The following is a 25,076-nucleotide window of genomic DNA, read 5'->3' as shown; positions in this document are numbered from 1 at the left end:
CTAGAGGTCGCATATAGACATTAAAATGTGTGGGGCTCAGGGAGGAGCCCTGAGGAACCCCACATCTAAGTGGTTGCTTAGGGGAGACTGCTTTGCCCTCAAACACCTGGAAGAAGCGCTCGTCCAGGAAGGAGGTCAGCCACTCCAGGGCCGCGCCCGACACGCCCATGCCTTTCAGACGGTGTAGCAGTGTGGCATGGTTGACAGTGTCGAACGCGGCACTGAGGTCGAGTAGTATGATGGCTGCTTTTCCTCCCCGGTCCAGCACCAATCTAGTTTCTTCCGTCACTGCTAGGAGAGCAGTTTCAGTTCCATGCTGCGGGCGGAAACCCGTCTGAGAGGCGCATAGCAGACTATTTGATTCTAAGTAGTCCACTAAGATATTATTGATGTGCCTTTCAAGCAGTTTGCTCATCCAGGGAAGTAGGGAAATGGGGCGGAAATTGGCCAAGTTGTTCTGGTCCAAGGTGGGTTTTTTCAAAAGGGCCCTAACCATCGCACATTTCCATGGTGCTGGGACGGAGTTAGAGGAGATGGAAGCATTAAGGACATCCAGAATGACAGGGCGGATGATGTCCATCACCTTATTGAGAGTTTGCGGGGGTGCTGGGTCATTGGGGGATCCCGAGATGACTTTAAGAAGCATTCTGTCTAAAGTGTCGGAATCTAGGAGGGGGAATTCATCCAGTGAGCTGGGGGCTAAGAAGTCAGAATCTGTAGTGGTGGTGTGGTCCATGTCACCACTGCCAGTAGAAAATGAAGAATAGATGGCCTCGATCTTCTGGGAGAAGAAAGTGGCTAAATTATTGCAACGGGTTTGTGCGCCGTCAGGTGACAGACGCTCGGGGGGAGGGGGAGAAATTAAAGATTTGGCTATTTTAAAAATTTCTTTGGGGGAGTTTGCAGCTAGATTGATTTTGGCTTCATAAAAATGGGCTTGCGCAGATTTTATTTGATTTTTATAGAGCTTTATTGCGGTTCTATACTCAACTTGCTTTGATTGTGAGTAATCTTGTCTCCAGGCTCTCTCTAGTTTACGGCAAGATTGCTTCATAGTCCTGAGAGTCGGGGAGTACCAGGGGGCCACTTTGGCTCTGTTTATTAAGTGCAAAGATTCCTCTGGTAGGACTAGGTCAAGGGAACTGGAGATCCAGTTATCAAAATTGACAATGGCTGTATTGGGATTGGTCACATTTGGGGGTAGGTGTTCTATAAGAGCCAGTTTCCACTTAGAAAGTGGGAGGGAGGCCCATTTTCTTCCCCGCTGCTTATTGTGATTTTGTGAGATGGGGGGGGGAGCAAGTGGACCATGTAAAAGGAACTAAAAAATGATCGGTCCAGGATAGTGGTACTGGAGCCTCGACGGTTAAGCTATCTAGATTGCTGTAGATGTGATCTAGGAGATGTCCCTTAACATGCGTTGATTGAAAGCCTTTCTGAGCCAGGTCAATGGACTGAAAGTTTGTTCGAAGACTATTGGCTGTTGAATCAAGTGGCTCATCTAGGTGTAAATTAAGATCGCCAAGCAGGGTGAAATTTGCCGAGGTGAGCACTAGGTTGGCAGCTAAATCCGTCATGTTAGTGATAAAGTTGTTGAGGGTGCCAGGTGGTCGATAGACTAGGATACCGGAGAAAGTAGTGGATGGGGAGAACTCAAGAGTGAAATGTAGGTTCTCACAGGCTGGCATGGGGGAGGGAGTGATGCGGCATCTAAAGTTGTCCCTATAGATAATAGCCAGCCCTCCACCTCTGCCAGTCTTGCGATCCAAATGTTTAATAGTATAGCCTTGGGGGGTGGCCCATGCTATTGCAGGATCAGTTTCTAGCTGAAGCCATGTCTCTGTTAGAAAGAGGGCGTCTGGATTGAGCTCCTCTATCAGCATGGCCAGTTCAGTATGGTGTTTGGGCAGGGAACGGCAGTTAAGAAGGAACATCCTCCATTTCTGCTTGGAGGGATTTTTCACAACATTTGGAGTAGTTATGCCCCAATCACAAGTTTTGCAGTGGGCCTTCGGGTGTAAGGGAAGGACTGAATGCAAACATAGTGGGTTGACCGAAGGACGCAATGCATATAGTGAGGAAGTGCTGTATGTGAGGAGATTTCCTACCATGATGACAGCTGGGTCCGGTAACTGGAAGCGTCTGGACGCGGACTGGCGCAGACTGGCTTCTCTTTGGCGCCTCTTCGGTGCGTCTAAGGTGCTACCGCTGCGCGTGCCGCTGCGCGGGGCGAAGGAAGTTAATATAGATTGGGCTCAGGGAACACTGGAGCGTCAACCCACTAAAATGGCCGCCAAGAAATGGCACTACCAGGAAGTAGGAGCGCTCTGTTCTCCCTCCACAACAATCAGCCCGAGTAGCTGCGGTGGACCGGGGAGTCAGTGCACAATTCGAATCACATTAGCAACAGCAGTTTGCATGTAAAAACGATTTTCTCTTTTTAAGAAAACAATTTTCTCCTTTTTAAAAAACGATTTTCTCCTTTTAAAAAAACGATTTTCTCTTTTCAAAAAACGATTTTCTCTTTTTAAAAAAACGATTTTCTCTTTTTAAAAAACGATTTTCTCTTTTCAAAAAACGATTTTCTCTTTTTAAAAAAACGATTTTCTCTTTTTAAAAAAACACATTCAACAGAACAGCAAAGGTGCTATCACCTAGAGCGCTGGCGCAGGAGTGATCAGTTCAGGTTTTCCTCCATACAAAAAAGTACCGAACCCTTTGTACAGTACAAAGATGACAGAGGGTAAACAAGCCTACTTTGTTCTTTACAAGTAAGAACACCTAGAACAATACGTTATCTGGGAAGTCTGCCACTCATTGAATAATTCTGTTAATAGCCATTCTAGCCTATGCGATATCTCAATAGCCAGTTTACTGGTAATTAATACCATCTGATGGGTGTTAGTTGAAGTTAAATCTAAAAAAAAATCTTTCCTGCACCTTCTGCTGGATTCACTGCCCCTTGTAGTTGCTTATCCACTGGTGTCATCTCAAGCAGTGTTGCTTGTTTTTGTCCCGCTTCTCCCCCCTTTGTTTATCTTTCCATTAATCTCTCCATTACCACAGTTCCCGGCTGCTATTTCTTAGTATTAATTTTTCTTTACGCTTGTTAATTTTTCTTTCAACAGATTTTTCGTGTTCACTGATTTTTCTCCCTTCTTTTTGCACACCTTCCTGACTCATTGTGCTATTTTTCCTATGTTCTATGATACTGTGACACGCTTCCCTGAAGAGAATGGTGTCTTGGCCAGCCACCTCGTATCTATCATCTGTGTAGCCATAATACTTGAGTGTCAGCCATAGAAAACTGTTACAAATTGAAAGTAAAACCAAATTGAGTGTGATAAATGCGTGCCTATGAATCAATCTATCATTACCTGAGATAATTACCCTTCCACAATTGTATAATTTGCACCCAAGAAGAAAACCCAATACACTGTAGTGAAAGTATTGTGCAGATAGAGGATCCTTGAAGCCAGGGCCAGTGTTCAAACCTGCTTAGGATTTATTTATTTTGTTTATTTTGTTGTAGTTTCATATGGCATGAGCTAAACACACTGGATGTCCGAGCACTTTACAGAAGAACAGTTGCAATACTAATTAAATGTAGTTTAGTTGCATTATATTTTTAACTTCTAAGTAACAGATAGTGAGAGGATGTAGGAATACTGCACGTTAATACCTGTAGGATGCTATAAAGATGGCCATAAGAACTGATTCCTTCAGAGTTCAAAAGGATGTGTGACGCAGGCTTTCCAGAGGTGCCCTTCTACCTCCTCCAAATTATTTTTTGGGCAGAATATACTCTTCATTTGTATACCCAGGTCTTGACTGTGCTTGTGTACGTCACGGATGCTTTCAGTATTTGAGTGTTTACAGTGCTGGGATCTTCCCTACTCTTGCGTGCTGTTCCTAAGTCTAATATACCAGTCCGTATAAAAGATTAGAATGAACTTTTGTAGGAATGGGCAAACAAAAAAAAACAAATGGGAGCAGAATGTGATGTTTGTTTACGATGTGATACAATCCATTGCACAGTCTGGGACCATATTACATATTGTGCCCTGAGGACACAACATGCATGTCATACAGTGCAGATGTTGTTTTAAAAGGGCATAACCTAATTTACATGGGTGCGTAGTACCATGCAAATAAGGGAAACACTTAGTTTCTGCGATTACACCCCATTGTGGATGAAGGTGCAAAGGCAAGGATGTTGCGAGGAGGCACACTTACTGTGTGCCACTAAAAGGTAGCTGCACATTAGTGTACCCCCTGAGAGCAGTGTTATGGACCCCGCCAGGCATCTGCATGGAGGCGGGCGAAGTCACTGTCTGCAGGATGATCTCCTCCTCCACCCCAAAGTGCAGACGGGTGCTACTTCAAGCATTCACTACGTATTTCACTAATGCACTGGTCCTCTAGCCCCCATCTCCCAGGCAGCCGCAAGTTGACTTCTGCCCGGGGGCAATAGATTATCAGTAATAGGGCGCACCAATCTGAAGGTACACCGCGCCGCTAATGGGCACAGTGCACCCTCTTTGCAATAGCCCCCATGGGCTTCTCGTAGATGTTCAATCCCAATCTTTCCTTATTTCAGTCTCCTCTAAAGGGATGGGTTCTAGGAACTTGAAATGTTTGTCAGTCTTCTGCAAGACCATTAAATGCCACATTTGTCATTGACGTGCTTTTCCAGCCAGACATTGCGGAGCTCTTGTAGGAAAGTGCCCCTTTTTGACATGTTCGCACCCACCTTTGGCTTGGTATCTGATAGTTTTGGCAGAAGTGCCGTGTGTTGCTGCTGTCATACCCCCAATGCCAGATCTCCTTCCCTTAAACTGTACAATTGTTTCCCCAATTTGCAACACCTTTAGGTACCCTTGTACGTTTCTAGTAAATGGTACCTCTGGTACCCAGGGCAAGGTGGCTAAAGGAGATCTCAAAGGGCTGCAGCATGTATTGTGCCCCCTAAATGACCCTTGAGCACCAACATGTAAACAAACTGCCATTGCTGGCTGCATCCCATGGTGTAGAGAAAATTGAAAGCACAACATGGCACCCCTCCTGGGTGCCATGCCCACAGACACTGCATGCAGTATAGGTAAGTCACCCCTACAGCAGGCCTTACAGCCCTAATGCCAGGTGCACTATGCTACATGTGTGGAAAGATCTGCATGAGCAGATATGCCCCTATGGTATCGAAGTCAATTCTTGGGTATTACAAGTTAACAGGGTAGCCATTTTCAGAACATGTGCTGGACACTGGCGTTTAAGAGTTCCCCAGCTACATGGTGGCTTCACTGAAACTAGAGATGTTTGGTATCAAACATCTCATATTGATAAACCCACACCGATTCCAGTGATGGATTTATTAGTACATGCTCCCAGAGGGCACCTTAGAGGTGGCCCCTGAAAACCTACCACTACCTGTATGCTGGCTGACTGGTATAGACCAGCCTGCCACCACAGACAGGTTTCTGACCCCCTGCAGGTGAGAGCCCACGTAGGGTGGAAACCATGCCTGCTCCGGCCGCAGGTGTTGTAACATCCTCCAAGCAGGATGGCTACGTAATCCGCATATCAAGGCAGGAGACTTCAAAGTCCTCTGCCTCCTTTGATATATGACCCAAGGATTCCCCAGACAGTGACCCCAGGTCGATTGGCACCAGGACAGGCAGGAAAATTAGGTAGTCTGGAGGCATGACCCCCTTTCCCCCTCAGGTTAGTACCACCCCTAAGGTGGGTTACCTGAAGTAGACCGGTCTTTTAGAATTACACCATCTTAGTTTTGGTGGAATTACTCTTTCTGGTTTCGGGTCATGCCCACTTACCACAGGAAGTGGTCATATAGATGGTGTAGAAATCCTGAAGAGAGCCTGTCACTCCCTGTAACACCCCTAAATTGAGTATTTAGGTGTCACTCTTAACACCAGGAACTCTGATTCGACGGATCAAGAAGAGCTGCAAGAAAAGCAAGAACAGAAGACTGACTGTGGGCTTTTGGTACAAAACCCTGCGTTCCTGCACCAAGCCTCAACAATCGTGACAGCAACTCGTCCAGCTGCTGACCTGCTTCCAAGAACACCGGGAGACTGCCAGCAATCTCCCTCGGGGTTGAGGAGCTACTCCCCTGCAGTCTGCAGGCACCAAAGAGCAAAGTCAAGTTCACACAGTTGCTGCTCATGGGCCAGCCTGACACCACAGCCCCCCAGGAAGAGGTACCTGTGCTCTTGAAGGTCAGATCTGCACCCCCACTAAGTGAGAGGACATTAGGACTAACCGGAGCTCCACAGGACCAATACCTTGGGAACCAGACCCCTTGCAGTAAGCCAAGACCGTGAGAGTCTAATCTGGCCTCCAACGACACCGTGACTGAGCTGCTGTTGAGTGACATCAGCACCGCAGATACCCACTTCGAGAGTGATCCAGCTCTCCTGATTTTCCACCTTCAAATGGCGAGACCGACGACCGCAAAGCTTCAGGATGCATAGAGCTCAGCCGACCTCTTTGCTGTGTTTCCGGGGCCCCCAGTCCAGGTACCGATGAACTGACTGCTCCCGTATCCTCCAGACCCTGTGTAACTCGATTACCCCATTGGGAGCATCTGGACTTGTCTTCAAGTACCTCTCTGCAGTATGTTTCTAGGTGGCCCCCATTCCTTCTACTGGCATAGCACACACAGCTACCAACTTGACCTGCACCCAGACGCCCGATGTGTAGGTAATGAGTAACTGCTGGTGGTACTTTGGCCCTTTGCATCCTACGACCCCAAGTCCAGAAGAAAACACCTATAAACCGACTGTAACTCTCTGTATACTATCATCTGTCTACCCCTTTTCCCTCCATAGGAAAGCAATGTGCGTAAAAGCGCATTTAAGTAACTGTTTCACTTACCTGCAAAATTCAATATTTAAAAAAATACTTACTTGCTATCGAAGTTCTTGATATTAAAGTGTATATAAAAATGCTACTTATTTGTCTAAATTGGCCTTGGAGTCTGTGTGTGTTAACAAATGCTTAGCACTACCCTCTGATATGCCTAACTTTTCGCCCACGCTACCACAAAATAGAGCAAATGGGATATCATTTGTGCCACTGTAAATGAATTGAGTTTTGCCTGGACTCTGTACACAGTGTACTTCTTTTTGATCCACTATATAAAGAGCCAGCTTCCTACTGCTCTGCCTTGCGTGGTGAATGAACCACAGCAGGGTCCGGTTTAAGCCTTAAGTTCGAAATTAAACACTGTTTCAGTCCTACTTCAAGGACTGCAACATCTGATCCTCTTATAAATAACCACCACCCTCCAAGCTCCTGACTTCACACGCCACAATATTGGAGTCTTATGGGATAACAAACTCAGCATTGGGACCCAAACTGGGGCTTTGACCAGTTCACATTCCATCATTTGCAACAACTGAGCAGTGTGTTCTCATTCTTAGAAAAGGAACACTGTAAAGTATTACTGGGCACACTGGGTAATGCACAAATTGTCTATGCTTTTTGTGTCGGACAGGTAGATATCAGTGTGTTCAAGAGGTAAAGCATGCCTGGCAGTGTGAAGGATAAAGTTTAATTCTATTTCACTTGGTCTGCTGCAACTGTCACTTCCCACTTCTTACGAGTGCTGTCCAGATGTTTGCACAGGCTTGCCCCGCTACAGTGGAAGCTGGAAACAGATTCATCACCCAAGTGAATGCACTTTTTTGAGTCAAACCCGGAAGCTTCAGAATAGACTTCTCTTCTACTTGTTTTTGTAAGAATTATTCCAGACCTCCCCTGCTTTCAAAGAGTTGTGAAAACCTCTGTATTTAGTCTGTTGTACGATTTAATGATATCCTGGTTTGGCTTGCTTTCAGTTTCTAATTATTCAAAATAGTTTAGCACTATCAGGTACCAAAAAGCAACTTCTTAAGGAGGGTGTGACTTACTGATACTAAAGTAGAATATAAATGGGATATCTCAGTTGACTTTTCAGTTATTTCTTTCATGTAACGTTATCTTTAAATCATGTCCCTTAAAGTAACTTATCTGTTTCATATGTGAAACTTCTAAAGCTTTTGTAAAACAAGATGAACAAGGGAAGATTACGGATTGTTGTATGGTTACACCATATCTCCTTTCAAATAGAGGTGGACACAGTGGTCTCCTTTGTAAATGGAAAATATAAAAAAATATATTGACTGTTGTATGTGGATCACTGCCAGGAACATAAGATGAATTCAGATGGGATAGATAGGGTAATGTAGTGGCTATTCTAACAAGCATTGGCATAGTCAATAGGGCGGGGCTTGGCAGGCTGGAGCAATGCTAAACGTTTTCATTTGTTTATTTTATTACAAGCATACCACAAAAATAAAAACGAAAATATGCTACTACCTAAACATGGCCGCTCTGTGCTTACAGTAAAAATGATAAATAAAAATAAAATAAAATTGAAGCAGCTGTTTTACAAATTAACGATCTTTTCAAATAACAAGTCTCCTAGCTGCTCCATGCCTTTTTAGTATTACCGTGTATTATAGAAGCCAGAATAAAATTGCAACCTAACTAAGCACTCAAATCATTTGTGTGTGTGTGTGTGTGTGTGTAGATATAGATCTCTATCTGTGTGTGTATATGTATATGTGTATATATATATATATATATATATATATATATATATATAATCATAAATGACTCCTGGATATTCAATATAGAATCACGGACCCAAGGTTTCGTGGCTGGAACTTTTTTTATTGTTTAAGCCTTATGACGCGTTTCGGGTATACAACGTACCCTTGATCACATGCGGAAACGCAGTCCGCTTTCTATTTTTATACTTGAATTTGCAAATCACCTGTGTTAAACATAAAAGAAACACTTACTAACATGATCTCATACCAAAAGTTCTACAACATTGAACTTAACTACTCTTTTTCTTGTCACCTCGGTATTTAAATGGTGACCAAAAGACAAATGCACATTGAGTTTTTAGGCCTTCCTGCTTGCCTCTTGAGTGTTTGTCAGTGGTTTTAAAGCTCATTTGTGTCTGGGTCTGCATGAGTTAGCTTGTCAGGTTTGCTGATCTGTGGGTTATAATGAGCAGCACTTTCAAAGCATTTTGTTTTATGCCATTACTGAAAGAAATTCCAAATGTGTTTAACTGCTTAGGGAAGCTAAACATCCTGCATATGAATTCGGCAATGTGAATTGCAGGAAATTATTCAGAGTAGGCCTCATTTCTGTGACCCAGTGGAATCCAGGGCTGTGTGGCTTACATGCATCCCACCTACCTTACTGTGAATACCCTGCAACCATCAACGTGCAGGTAAAAAAAAATGTTTGCTATAGTTATGTGATACAAAACCCAGTTGCCACAGTTTTCTCACCCTGCGTCCTTATACTTCTCCTGAATAAAGTACAGACTCATGTGTGGCTGGTCCTAACTCATATTACAGGAATGGACCAAAACTGCAACCATATGAAAACCTTGTTGGCACCACGTTGGCTTGTCAAAGTTTGACCAGTACCAGTTGCTAGTGAAAGACCAGCCACGTATGAGGGGTACCTTTTTGGATCATGATACGTGTGGGAATATTAAAACATTTGCTATTATCATTCAATTATGTTGTATTTTTTGACTTCCCAATGTGAGTGTGCAAGAAAGAAAACATTTAGCAAAATGCCCTCTAAATCACATATTATGCGTAACCCCAGATTCAGAGATGTACAAAATGCTCACTTTTCCGATGCTAAATATCTTGGTCTCATTTCTTAAAAAAATGCAAAGGTTTCCTTCATACCCATTTTTCATTCATTTGATTTTACCACATGAATTGATGCATAGTCGGTATAAAATGAAAAATCATTCTAAGCTGCTGCTCAGTTGTTGGCTCTAGGCATCACAAGTGTTTGGACAACCAACAAACACAATTTATCACTGTGCCCAGAAGAGTCTCACAGATGTGACTGTAGATTATTTTGGAAAATCAACCATCGGGCTAGACAATGACTGATGAAAACATTATTCCCTTTTACTATTTTTTATCTTATTTTCATGACTTATTGTTTTCGACAATTAGTTTCTTTGGGAAAACCTCGAGCTCTCTTCACAAATAACCTGTTGATTTGAGAATGTTCTCTACTTCATATAAATATATAGCTTTCACGCCTATTTCCTCCACAAACTGCAAGAAGGTGGAAACAACAAATTTAGGAACAATTTTCTACCGATTGCAAAAAATAGCGGTACATATGTTTTTTTTTTTTATACACAACTTCCTGTCCCTGAAAGCTTTGGAGAGGGTGACCTTAGTATAGCAAACAGTGATGTCATAAATTCAATTATTTCTTGAACAGCACTTTTTCCCTAATTTTCCCCAACATGAGTGAGGTGAGGAGGATGAAAATTGTGCCTGGATACCATTTGTAGAAAAAGTTATTAAGGTGTAAGCATAGACTGTCTCAAACATAAAATAAAAATCAGAACTTGAGGGTGGTGTGTGATAAGGGCAGGAGTCTCAGCACTGAAGGGGGTCAGAATTTATTGGAAGGTTATGTATGGCTCCAATGGAACACTCCGTTGTAAATCCAGTTGTTGACTAGTGTGACACAACTGGGGGAAACAAAAGATGCTTCCCACTGTTGCTACTACACAAGGAGAAAATCACTCACTTTACTGTGTTCTCTCCTCCCGGAGTTTATGGTGCAAAAAAGCAAAACTCTTTGTCATTGCTCAACATAGTTTGGAAAATTAACACAATAGTTTAGATCACGAAGATTTGTGTACAGCAGGAATTCCCTTTGAATGTAGTGCTTGTAACATACCTTGTCTCGAACAAGTTTATAATCAAGCGTGTTCTAGTTTAACTTGTTCCTTAACATGTATTTGATTCCTTTTTTTAATTAATTTTTTTCAGGATATCTAAATGTGCTGTCCAACAACCGTTGGCGCGAGCGCTGGTGTAGAGTAAAAGATCATAAGCTCATTTTCCACAAGGATAGGACGGATCTGAAGACTCATATTGTTTCTATCCCCCTCCGAGGGTGTGAAGTCATTCCAGGCCTCGACTCCAAACATCCTTTAACCTTTCGCCTGCTCCGGAATGGGCAGGAGGTTGCAGTTCTGGAGGTGCGACATTGCTTTCTATACATGCAAAGCTTTGAGGATAACTGTATGTGAAGGTTGTCGAGGAATTATTTGTTTAGCAGTTGCTGAAGAAGTCATTTGATTATGCAAGTCATCAGAAAGGCACTTATTTTGTATTAAAGTTCTGTGGATTGCTAATGATGTCTTCAGTCCAAGGGTGTGTAGAAATAATTCCAAGATTCCATGCAGTGATTTTGAAATAATTGGCTACTTTTGAATTCACAAAAGCTCCAGTGGATTTTTTTTTTTAAAACATGAACCTTTCATGCCTTGATGTATTCGTTAGTAAAAGTTATGTTTCACCATGCTTAGAATGTGTTAGTCCCTAGGAAGAGGGGTAACCTTCTTTCAAATGTAACTGAGACTTAAAAGTATTTTTTTTTATCCAAATAAAAAGGCATGAAATTAATACTAATACAGTTAAGTACATTCTAAATGTATGTTTACATTTTAAGACCATTTTGGTTCAGCTTAGAGGCTCTCCTGCAACTACTCTCTATTCTAGTGGTTTTCCTGACTTCTAGAATAGAAAAGATCCTCTTTGATCTCTGCTTTACTGAATCTTGCCCTCCACTTTCATCCTATTTTCTCATTGTCCCACCAGCTGTAATGTTTCTTTTTGGGGGGGCTTATTGGGTGCTTCCTGACTTATTGGGTGCTTCATGACTTGGTTCTGCCATTTTCTCTGGTTATCGAAGTCTTCGATAACTGCAGCACCGCAATTCAGGATATCAATATGGCCAAATAACTGCAGCAGTCCAAATATATATATATATATGCCAAAGAACGTTCGGTGCACTCACGGGGTTTGTCGTAGGCTTACATCATCCGCAGACGCGTTTCTGGCTTCTGCCTTCTTCAGTGCGGAAAGGGGCATAGGAGCACAGTGGCTATGATTGGAGGTGGTGGAATATGGCAATCTGAAAGTACGGAATGGAGCATCAAGGCTTGAATAACAACGCATCGTAACGAACGCCCCACTGCCGGCCTTTGAGGAATACAGCCCTCCCATTGGCTAAAGTACCACCTATTAGATTTCAGGTTGGTTTGAATGTCACTAATGCTCCAGGAATTGAGGCTTTCCGCACTGAAGAAGGCAGAAGCCAGAAACGCGTCTGCGGATGATGTAAGCCTACGACAAACCCAGTGAGTGCACCGAACGTTCTTTGACATTAAACAAACGGGTCCCACACCCGTTTGACGGATGCACCCGCCGAGGTTCGGTGGCCCAGGTGGAACTGTGTTGATAATTTAATATGGGGCTACCAGAACCGCCGCTGACGGACCCTGTCGACCCATGATGGTCGTGGCTTATACAAAGCCAGGGTGCTCTACCATAAGAGGGACACCCACAGGGTAATCGAACATATCATCCAGCGGCAGGCGAGGGGCGTAGGCGCACAGTGGCTATGATTGGAGGTGGTGGAATATGGCAATCTGAAAGTACGGAATGGAGCATCAAGGCTCGAATAACAACGCATCGTAACGAACGCCCCACTGCCGGCCTTTGAGGAATACAGCTCTCCCATTGGCTAAAGTACCACCTATTAGATTTCAGGTTGGTTTGAATGTATGCTCCAGGAATTGAGGCTTTCCGCACTGAAGAAGGCAGAAGCCAGAAACGCGTCTGCGGATGATGTAAGCCTACAACAAACCCCGTGAGTGCACCGAACGTTCTTTGACATTAAACAAACGGGTCCCACCCCCGTTTTACGGATGCACCCGCCGAGGTTCGGTGGCCCAGGTGGAACTGTGTTGATAATAAATATATATATATATATATATATCTACTGGCGGTCGCCAGTAGATAGTTATAGTTAGGACCGTGTTTCCATAGGAAATCCGCAACATTCTATTTGGAATAACTTTGGCGCCGGTTGACGAATCCTCGCGAAATTTTCAAAATAGGTGGGGCGCTCCGCTCCGACCCTGAAAGTCTCGGGGGGGGATTCGTCAAGCGGGGGCTGAGAAAAAGGGGGGGTCCCAAAACGCGTTTTCCCCATGCATTTTTCCATAGGACCTTTAGTCCGAGCTACAGCCCGAACGGCTGAACAGAATTATGTGAAATTTGGCAGAGAGGTAGCCCTCAGGTCAGGGATGTGCCTTTTGAAGGTCTCGTGTAAATCTGTTCAGTATTTCCTGAGAAAATAGCATTTAAATCAATATATATATCTATGGGCGCGCTCCGTGCGCTTACGGTAAGCTTACCGTACGCGTACGGTGCCGTGCGCGATTCTGATTGGTTGTTAGATCAAAGTAAACATTCGAATCGGTCGAAACCAGGAAGTGTCGGCCGCCATTTTGTCTCTCGCAGTCTGAGGGGGTGAAAAACAAAGGTGGATAGCGTGAAAAGGGGGCAGGCTGGACAGTTCCTGACCCCCTAGCCTTTGTCAGGGGGTCCCAGAAGGACCCCCAAGGGCAAAAAATTAATTTTAATTTTTTTTTCAAAAAATCGCCGAATGCGCGCAGCGTACGTGCACGGCGTAAACTGAGAAATTCCGCGAGGAAAAATTCCGCGAACTTCGCGTAATTACGCGTACCGTACGCGCACGGCAAAAAAATGTTTTCAAAAAGGAAAGCTTAAAAAAAAAAAAAAAAAAATTGGGAGGTAAGGTTGGCTTTTAAAAGAGCCGTTGGGTTAATACAGGGATGGAGGAAAGAAAGAATGGGAATATTATGAGCGTCTACAAACGTGCTGGTCTATCTTATTGTTAATAAGGGAAACACTGGTCTCCCCAAAAACAATAAGACCACAACACCTTATACACCTCATTACAACCCTCCCAAATCGAGGGTTAACGTCCAGAGGAGCAGAAGAAGGTGATGCTCCAACCTCAGAGGAAGGGCTCAGCTGAGCTGCCGATGATGTACTCGGCTGAGCTTCTGAGGTTGGGCTCTGGTGACTTACTGAAGAGTTTTCTCCAGTATGTCGAGCAAAGGTCCTGGGATGTCTATCCCTAAGGTGTCTCATCATAGAGTGATTTCCAAAGGAATACTTTCTTCCTTGGATTTCCTCTAGATAAAACACGGTCACAAAGTGTGCAAGTGTCCAATGGAGCATTGACCTTTTTCTCCCCCTCTGGAAAAGTAAAATACTCCCATACAAAAGAATTCTTTTGTTTCCTCCTTCTCTGGATGATGGTGGTGCTGCTAGCCTCACTCTCAGAAGAGGTCTGCTGTTCTGCCATTGTATCTCAATGTCAATTCAGCTCCTTCTCCTAGGGGATCTCAAGCAGTAATGAGGGGAATGGGTGTGGTGTGGGAAGTTTCTGGAACTGAAAGTAGTTTCAACCAATGAAAAGTGTTCTTTGTGGATCACATGACCTACCGTGCGCGCTCCGTAAGCTTACGGTACGCGCTCGTAAACAAGTATGCATGCGCAAACGTGACGCTTACGGAGCGCGTACGTAAGCCGCACTCGCGCATGCGCATTACACGCCCCTGCGTAACCGCGACGTTGCTTCCGCGTGTACGCGTACGTATCACGTAAGCGTGCTGTACTTATGACGTGCGGAGCGCGTAGCGTCAGCTTACCGTACGCGCATCGTATCACGTAAGCGCACCGTACTTATGACGTACGGAGCGCGTAGCGTCAGCTTACCGTACGCGCACGGAAAAAAATGCATAAAAAAAAAAATTAACCATTCCATAATGCAGGATATAGTACATATATTATTTTATACATAGGTTTACAAAAAATCTCAAAAAAAAATTTGCATTTAAAAAACCGTACAAATTCACTGAAAAAAACATAGGTTTCACACACGTTATAGTTAGGAATTAGCATTTAAAAAACCTTGCAAATGCACTGAAAAAACCATAGGTTTCACACATGTTATAGTTAGCTGGACATTTCACTCATAAAAAACCAATGAAATTCCCCCGTTATAGTTAGTGCAGGCAACTATAACTCATGCGACCGCAATCCTCTGCTGATGACGTCAGATATTACATCACTGATGACATATGTGTCTTTCTGAAAAAAATGTAATGTATGTATAGCTAAACATGAATGGAAGAAGACATGGGTAAATAAGTGTCTAAATACAGTGATGTAATATCTGACGTCATCAGCAGAGGATTGCGGTCGCGTGAGTTATAGTTGCCTGCACTAACTATAACGGGGCACAAGTAAGCATATTACTCCGCATTATATGATGGAAAGCTGCAGACATGCAAGGTGAGTTCAAACATCTTTATTCTCAGCCATACGCGTTTCAGGATAATAATCCCTTCTTCAGTGGCTAACTTGCTGCTTGGAACGAACGGAAGTATCGGCACCATTTTGATTTATTAAGGTTCCTGCCCCAGTGGGCGTGGCTAAACAGATAGCCTTCTGGATCCCGTAGTGTTGAGTATTAAACTCCAGTGAGTCCGCTTCTTCCAGCCCAGTAGTGAAAAATAAAAAAACCTAGTGGGGAGACGCTTGCCTCACATCAAAGCTTGCTGCAAAGTTTGTGCTTTACATTCCTGGTAATTACTCCCGTTTAACTTGGAGGCACTTGTAGGTGTCTCCGCGGGTCCGCTCCTGCGGTGGCAGCTCTTTTGCAGCCGGGTCAGCCGCATATTTATCCAACAAGAAGAGTTACCCAAAAGAGCCGCACAAGTAAGCATATTACTCCGCATTATATGATGGAAAGCTGCAGACATGCAAGGTGAGTTCAAACATCTTTATTCTCAGCCATACGCGTTTCAGTATAATAATCCCTTCTTCAGTGGCTAACTTGCTGCTTGGAACGAACGGAAGTATCGAGGTATTTGTGCTATAGATACACATGCTTTGCATACTCCTGCCCTCTAGTGTTGGGTCCGGATGTTTGCAAGTTGTTTTTCTTTGAAGAAGTCTTTCCTAGTCGCGAGGTAAGGTGACTCCTCCTTTCGGAGATAGTGCGCATGGTCATCGACTCCATTGATAGATTGTTTTTTTTCCGCCATTTGGTTCGGCTGTGTATTGCTGCGCTCTGTTCTTCGGGTTCCCTTCGACGCGCAGTCCTCTCTACCCTCAACGATATTGTTTCCGTACGAGTTTCCCGCTTCTCCTCGTATCATTTCGACATTGGAATCGACTTTTGATCGGAAAGCTTCGGGGATGACCTTCAAGGCCTAACCATGCCCACCTAGCTCTCCGTCAAGGGAACGGACTCAGTTTAAATTCTGTCCTCAGTGCAACCGCGAAGTATCCGCTCATTGACTCGCACAAGGTGTGCAACTTGTGCTCGTCTCCGGAGCACAAGGAAGAAGACTGCGATGCCTGCAGATAGTTCCAATCGAAAAAGACTTCGCGATTGTCTGGCTCGACATCGAGAGATGCAGTATCAAAGCATCAAAGACACGCCGGATATCTTCGGTGAAGACTCCAGCCAAGAAGACATCGAGGCATCAGCAGCAGAGGAGGAGGAAGCCTTGTCCGAACAAGAATGAGACTCGGAGCTCGACATAGACCTCGATCCCGAAGAACTGCCGCAGGTGCAAGGTGACTTGAGTACCGAAGACCCCTTACCCCCACAAACTCCCAAAAAACACAAGGCTTCAGCAAGCGCCACCTCTTCCTCCTGGCTAAGGTCAGCACCGAGATGACGTTTCCAACACCCGCCTCCCGGCTCGGCACCGAAACTACCAAACTACCACGCAAGCCTTCCGGCTCAGCACCTAGTCGACACAAGTCCTCCTCTGAGCTGAAATCCTCTGGTTTCAAGCACAAGTCCGGCTCGGAGCCGAAATCTTCTGCGCCGAAAGCTAAGCAGCCTTCTGAGCCGAAATCTTCCGTGCCGAAAGGCTAGCCTACATCTGCACTGAAAACGTTGGCACCGAAACACAAATGGACCACTTCGGATCCGAAATTGGACACTATTCCATCCGATCAAAAGCAAAAGAGGTGGCATATTAGCCCTGACAGTTCCCGTAAAGCCACCTCAGGAACGCAAGCTTCAAGAAGAGGACACTTACAAAATCCCCTTGAAGAGAAAGTCTGTAGCTACAAGTCCTTTTCATATACCATCGCCTCCACCTCCAGCACCACCTGAGAATCCTTTGCAAATTGCACCTCAAGATTCTCCTCAATCTCATCATACCGATGATGATGCAGATGATGGGGGGGATGAATATTCCAACAGAACCATGGACAGATTACACACTGGATCCCCCAGGTGACACTGATCCATACATTTACCCAGCAAAACCATCTCCTCCAGATGACAATGCATCACCCCACAAACTCATTACCAGGGCTGCACATTACCATGGGATAGAGCTCCACAAAGAATCACTAGAAGAAGATTTTTTGTTTGAGATATTGGCAACTACACACAGGTCATCACAGTCACTTCCAATGCTTAAGGGCATGATGCGACATGCTGATGAGATTTTCAAGATCCAGTAAGAGCCCGTGTCGTATCAACTGCTTGTAAAAGAGCACATTCTCAAACATCAGGGGATTCTCCTCCACCAGACAAAGAGTCCAATCCAATTGACGCTTCTGGCAAGCGTGTAGCCGCTCACGCAGCAAATCAATGGTGCATTGCAAATACCCAAGGTCTTTTAGCTAGATATAACGAGCACGCCGGGACGAAATGGAACAATTGCTCTAATATCTCCCAGATGAGCATAATGCTAAAGCACAGGACTTTGTGAATGAGGGTAAACTAATTTCTAATTCCTCAATTCGTTGTGCTCTAGATGCTGCAGACACTGCAGCTAGAGAGATTAACACCAGCATCCTGCTCAGGAGACATGCTAGGTTAAGGATTTCAGGTTTTAAACCTAAGGGTCCAACAATCCATCCTTACCACACCATTTGCTAAAGAACACCTAATTGGCCCTAAAGTTGACAAGGTGTTAGAAAAAATGAAAAAGGACACTAGAGTCGCTAAATCTATAGGAGCACTTTAGAGAGTATCCAACAGAGTTTGCTTTTGTCGCTCCTTCTACAGAGGAGGGTCAAAGACCACATCCCCAGATCAAAATACCTCAGCTTACAAAGGTAACAACCAGTCCTCTCCCTCCAGAGGTTTTTTCCGAGGTTATAAAGACAGCAACTTAAAAGGTAGGGGTAAGGGTAACACACCCCGTAACACTCTTTCCCCGAACCAACAGTGACTTGCCCACGCTGCCCTCTGATTATACCACACCTGTCGGGGGAAGACTTCAGCAATTCCTCCCCATTTGGCAGTCTATAACATCAGACAAATGGGTGCTTGGAATTATCCAACACGGTTGCCTGGAGCTTACCAGCAATCCCCTAAATATTTCCCCTCGCTCTCACAAGTTATCTCCAGAACATTGTTAAAACAAGAGGTCCAGTCCCTTTTACTAAAAGGGGCAATAGAGCCAGTTCCAAAACTGTACCAGGGCTCAGGGGTTTACTCTCTGTACTTTCTCATCCACAAAGGACTGTTCCCCAAGACATATTCTAGATCTGAGAGAGCTAAACCATTAAATACTGTCTGAGCATTTTCACATGGTGACACTGCAGCAAATACTTCAATTTTTACAAACGGCAGACTTTGTCTACTCTAGATTTGAAAGACGCATATTTTCATGTTCCAATTCATCCAGCTCAATGCAAATACCAGAGATTTGTGATAGCAGGCAAGCACTACCAGTTCAGAGTACTTCCCTTCGGAGTGACTACAGCGCCCAGAGTTTTTACCAAATGTCTGGCAGTAGTCGCTGCTCATCTCAGAAGACAACACATTCACGTCTTCCCCTACCTAGACGACTGGCTCATCAAAGCCAGCACTCACCAAAACTGTCTGCAGCACACAGAGATCACAATAGATCTACTTAATCTACTGGGCTTCACCATCAATGCAAAAAAGTCTCACCTTCACCCCTTACAGATGCAGTCTTATCTAGGAGCCAGTCTAGACACAGTCAAAGCTCTAGCCTCTCCCAATGTAGCCAGAATACAGAATATTTAGGCTGCCATTCAACAGTATCAGCCCAACAAACCATTATCAGCCACAGTGTTCATGCAACTACTGGGAATGATGGGCTCTTGCATAGCAATTGTACCCCATGCAAGGCATCTCATGCCCCCCTACAAGAGTCCTTAGCACATCAGTGGAATCAATCACAGGGTCTGTTAACCGATCTAGTGTTGGTAGACCGCAGTACACATTGCTCTCTGCAGCGGTGGAACCCATAAAACTTAGCAGGGCGGCCTTTCGTCGACCCTGTTCCACAGATCGTGCTCACAGCAGACGCATCACTAACAGGTTGGGGGGGGGCTCATTTAAAAGATTACACAATACAAGGCATGTGGAGCAACAAGCATAAAACTCTCCACATCAACCATCTAGAGCTCTAAGTTGTCTTCCTAGCACTAAAAGCTTTTCAAACTCCCCTCATAGCCAAAACTGTCCTAGTGTGGACAGACCGCATGACAGCAATGTACTATGTACCAACACAAGGGGGACACTCACTCTCCAACTGTCACGCCTTTCTCAAGCCATTTGGAATTGGGTGATCCATCACAGGTTTTATCTTCTGGCAGAACATCTCCCAGGAGTAAACAATCAAATTGCCAGTCTTCTCAACAGAAGAAGACAACAAATTCATGAGTGGGAACTTCACCCCCAAGTTCTCCATCTGTAATTCCAACAGTGGGGATTCCCACAAATAGACCTATTCGACACAGCCGAATATGCAAAATGCCCAAACTTCGGCTCCAGGTACCCACACTCTCGATCAAAGGGCAATGTCCTATGGATGAACTGGTCCGGGATATTTGCCTATGCTTTTCCGCTTCTCCCTCTCATTCCATGGGTTGTTCTGAAGCTCAGGCAAACATTTTTCACACTAATTCTGGTAGCTCCGACATGGGCTCGCCAACCATGGTACACCACCCTGTTGGAGCTGTCGCTAGTTCCACATCAAAAACTGCACCTGAACTCAAGTCTCCTCACACAGAACCATATAGAAATCCCATTCAAATCCCAAAGAACTGAATTTAGCCATCTGGCTCATAAATTCCTAGTTTGGTTACTGTTTTAAATTTTTAAATAATTTTATTGATATAATAACAAAACATATTCATACAATACATTAAGATTTTAATGAGTGCCATTGGTGATACACTTTCAAAATAATGTTTGTTGGAGCAGGATGTTTGTGCAATAACAAAACAGTTGGTATAAGTCATGGCAAAACAACAAAATCGTATGTAAACAACTAATACATCACAAAAAAGGAGGAGGGGGATTGGTACAGTGTGACTTAGTTTGGTTACTTAAATTTACCGCCAGACTGTATGAATGTTCTAAAAGAAGCAAGAATGCCTACCACCAGAGCTTGCTATGTTGCAAAATGGAAAAGATTTGCTGTATATTGCAATAACAGTAAAATCAATCCTTTAGATGCTTCTATACAAAACATTATTTGTACATTTACAACGAACAGGACTGGCATACATGTCTATTCGTTTGCACCTTGCAGCTGTAGCTGCGTACTTGCAAAATAGGCAACATCTGTCACTTGTTACAGTAATCAAAGCCTTAGTGGAAGGTTTTAAAAAGGTAATACCACCAAGGATTCCTCCTGCTCCAGTGTGGAATCTCAACATTGTCCTCACAAGGCTGTTGGGCCCACCTTTTGAACCATTGCACAAATGCCCTTTACAGTTCCTCTCATGGAAAGTAACTTTCCTCATTGCTATCACATCACTGAGCAGAGTTGGTGAACTACAGGCATTAACGCTAGAAGAAACTTTCTTTCAGCTACACAAAGACAGGATAGTTCTGTGTACCAAACCCAAATTCCTTCCCAAAGTAGTTTCTGCATTTCATATAAACCAATCGGTTGAGTTACCAATTTCCTTTCCTCAATCTGATTCTGTAGCAGAACGCGCTCTTCACACGCTTGACGTTAAGAGCTTTATTGTACTACATAGATAGGACAAAGGACTTCCGCCAAACATCTGTTTGTAGCATTTGCTACACCTCATAAAGACAATCCTAACTCTAAATCTGGTATTGCGAGGTAGATTGTTAAATGCATTCAAACATGCTACCCTAAAGCCAAAAGGACTTTGACTATACCCCCAGAGCGCATTCCACTTGCAAAATAGTGGCTTCTGTAGCCTTTTTAGGTAACATCCCTCTAGCTGACATATGTAAAGCAGCTACATAGTCTACACCACACACATTTACCAAACACTATTGTGTAGATGTGTTAGCACGACAACAGGAATGTAGGCCAAGCAGTACTTAAAACGCTGTTCCAAACAACTGCAACATCTATAGGTGAGCCACCGCTTTGGGAGTATACTACTTTATAGTCTAAGCAAAGCAGGTGTATCTACAGCACACATGCCTCGAACGGATAATCGGATATATACGATCTTTGACTTGCATTTAACCTGATGTGCAATTACCTGTTCTTTGTAACCAAGACACTTACCCTGTTAAGCGCTCTGATACCCGTAAGGATCTTGTTCGCGCTGTATAAAACTTTCAAATAAATAAATATAATGTTACTTACCCAGTAAGCATCTGTTCTTGGCATGTAGAGCTGTAGATTCACATGTGCCCACCCACCTCCCCGGGTACCTGTAGTTGTTGCAGTTCTTCATTGTGCATTTATACGCATGGACATCGCTATACTCCACTTACTTACTCCATTCTCACCCTCTTGCGGGTAAACAATCTAACAATGGAGTCGATGACCATGCGCACGATCACCGAAAGGAGGAGTCACCTCACCTTGTGACTAGTAAAGACTTCAAAGAAAAATAACTTGCAAATATCCAGACCTAACACTAGATGGCAGGAGTAAGCAAAGCATGTGAATCTACAGCTCAACATGCAAAGAACAGATGCTTACTGGGTAATTAACATACATAGATATATATATATATGCAGGGTCTGTGGCTCACTGAACGGAGCACTTTTTGTGGTGTGTGTGTGTATATATATATATATATATATATATATATATATATATTATATTACCTACTGGCGGTCGCCAGTAGATAGTTATAGTTAGGACCGAGTTTCCATAGGAAATCTCAAAATTCTATTTTGAATAACTTTGGCGCCGATTGACGAATCCTCGCGAAATTTTCAAAACTAATGGGGCGCTCCGCTCCTACCCTGAAAGTCTCGGGGTGATTCGTCAAGCGGGGGCCGAGAAAAAGGGGGGGTCCCAAAACGCGTTTCCCCCATGGATTTTTCCATAGGGACTTTAGTCGCAGCTACAGCCCGAACGGCTGAACAGAATTACGTGAAATTTGGCAGAGAGGTAGCCATAAGGTCCATGAAGTGCCTTTTGCAGGTTTGGTGTAAATCTGCTCAGTATTTCCAGAGAAAATAGCATTTAAATAAATATATATATCTGTACGCGCGCAGTGTGCGCGCTGGGTGCGCGCACCTTGCCGTGCACAAGCGCAATTCTGATTGGTTGTTAGATCTTAGTAAACATTCGAATCGGTCGAAACCAGGAAGTGTCGGCCGCCATTTTGTCTCTCGCACTCTGAGGGGGTGAAAAACAAATGTGGAGAAAGTGAAAAGGGGGCAGGGTGGACAGTTCCTGACCCCCTAGCCGTGGTCAGGGGGTCCCAGAAGGACCCCCAATGGCAAATTTTTTTTTTATTTTTTATTCGAAATATCGCCGAGTGCGCGCACCCTGCGCGCACCACCCAAACGGAAAAAATTCTGCGAAGTTCGCGCAGCGTGCGCGCACTCCGCGATTTTTCGAAAAAAAAAAAAATGTATTTGGCCCTTGGGGGCGAAGCGCTCCGTGCCCACCGCGCGCGCATGGTGCTGCGTAAAGTGTTCGCGAGGTGTGCGATGCGCATCGTGTGCCCACTGTGTGCGCACGGCACGAACTGCGTAAAGTGGGTGCGCGATGCGCACCGCGTGCCCACCGCGCGCGCACGGGGCACGAAGCGCACCGTGTGCGCGTCGTGAAAAAGTTTTGTTTAAAAAAAATATATTAATAAATACATAACTTAGCATTTAAAAAACAGTACAAATTCACTGAAAAAACCATAGGTTTCACACACGTTATAGTTAGGAATTAGCATTTAAAAAAACCTTGCAAATTCACTTAAAAAACCATAGGTTTCACACATGTTATAGTTAGCTGGGCATTTCCCTCGTAAAAAACCAATGAAATTCCCCCGTTATAGTTAGTGCAGGCAACTATAACTCACGCGACCGCAATCCGCTGCTGATGACGTCAGATATTACATCACTGATGACATATGTGTCTTTCTGAAAGAAAAAAAAATGAAATATATGTATAGCTAAAGATGAATGGAAGATGACATGGGTAAATAAGTGTCTAAATACAGTGATGTAATATCTGACGTCATCAGCAGCGGATTGCGGTCGCGTGAGTTATAGTTGCCTGCACTAACTATAACGGGGGAATTTCATTGGTTTTTTACGAGGGAAATGCCCAGCTAACTATAACATGTGTGAAACCTATGGTTTTTTAAGTGAATTTGCAAGGTTTTTTAAATGCTAATTCCTAACTATAACGTGTGTGAAACCTATGGTTTTTTCAGTGTAAATATATATATATATATATATATTCACTGAAAAAACCATAGGTTTCACACACGTTATAGTTAGGAATTAGCATTTAAAAAACCTTGCAAATTCACTGAAAAAACCATAGGTTTCACACATGTTATTGTTAGCTGGACATTTTACTCATAAAAAACCAATGAAATTCCCCCGTTATAGTTAGTGCAGGCAACTATAACTCACGCGACCGCAATCCTCTGCTGATGCTAATACTGTATTTAGACACTTATTTGCCCATGTCTTCTTCCATTAAATTTTAGCTATACATATATTACAAATCTTTTTTTTTCATAAAGACACATATGTCATCAGCAGAGGATTGCGGTCGCGTGAGTTATAGTTGCCTGCACTAACTATAACGGGGGAATTTCATAGGTTTTTTATGAGTAAAATGTCCAGCTAACTATAACATGTGTGAAACCTATGGTTTTTTCAGTGAATTTGCAAGGTAAACTATAACGTGTGTGAAACCTATGGTTTTTTCAGTGAATTTGTACGGTTTTTTAAATGCTAAGTTACTTTACGTCGTTCGTGGCGTGCGCGCCCACTTAACGCAGTTCGTTCCGTGCGCGCACAGTGAGCACGCGGTGCGCTTCGCGCACCGCGCGCCCACTTTACGCAGTTAGTGCCGTGCACGCACGGTGGGCACGCGGTGCACTACGCGCACCGCGTGCCCACGTTACGCTAAATGGGCCATGTACGCACAATGCGCTTCGCGCACCGTCCGCACACGGAGGACATATTATGCGCTACGTCGTGAAAGGTAAACTATTCCATTTTCAAATATAATATATGCCATGCACAAAAAGGTTCCCTACGGGCGCCTTTTGTACACGGGGGGGGGGGGGGGGGGGAGGAGGAGAATATGTGGATATTTTTTTTTTATAATTAATTTTTACCGTACGCGTACGGTAAGCGTAATCAACGTTTTTTCGAAAAAATATAAAATTGAATTTTTGGCCTTGGGGGTTCTTATGGGACACCTTAATCAAGGCTAGGTGGTTAGGAGCTATCTAACATGCCCCTTTACATGTTTTGAACCTTTGTTTTGCTTCCCCCCGTCAGAGTGCGAGAGAGAAAATGGCGGACGCCGCTTCCTGGTTTCGACCGATTCGAATGTTTACTAAGATCTAACAGCCAATCAGAATTGCGCTCGCGCACGGCGCCGTACGCGTACGGTAAGCTTACCGTAAGCGCACGGTAAGCGCACCGTAAGCTGCCACAGATATATATATTGATTTAAATGCTATTTTCTCAGGAACTACTGAACAGATTTACACCAGACCTACAAAAGGCACTTCCTTGACCTGTAGACTACCTCTCTGCCAAATTTCAAGTAACTCTGTTCAGCCGTTCGGGCTGTAGCTGTGTCTAAAGGTCCTATGGAAAAATGCATGGGAAAAACGTGTTTTGGG

The 25,076-nt window shown here is 44.1% G+C and overlaps 1 protein-coding gene across 2 annotated transcripts in view; it reads left to right on the top strand.

The window, feature by feature from the left end:
* The window catches only part of AFAP1 (actin filament associated protein 1), a 444,017-nt gene that overhangs the window by 332,946 nt on the left and 85,995 nt on the right, over window positions 1–25,076 (top strand). For both annotated transcript variants that reach the window (XM_085642466.1, XM_085642467.1), the window contains exon 10: window positions 10,902–11,113. In XM_085642466.1, coding sequence (XP_085498592.1) covers window positions 10,902–11,113 — 212 coding nt within the window. The remainder of the gene's footprint in view (window positions 1–10,901; window positions 11,114–25,076) is intronic.

Source organism: Triturus cristatus, chromosome 2_2 (assembly GCF_964204655.1).
Source record: "Triturus cristatus chromosome 2_2, aTriCri1.1, whole genome shotgun sequence".
Lineage (NCBI taxonomy): Eukaryota > Metazoa > Chordata > Amphibia > Caudata > Salamandridae > Triturus > Triturus cristatus.
Note: the sequence above shows the minus strand (reverse complement) of the source record. Positions and strands in the feature narration are given on the sequence as shown.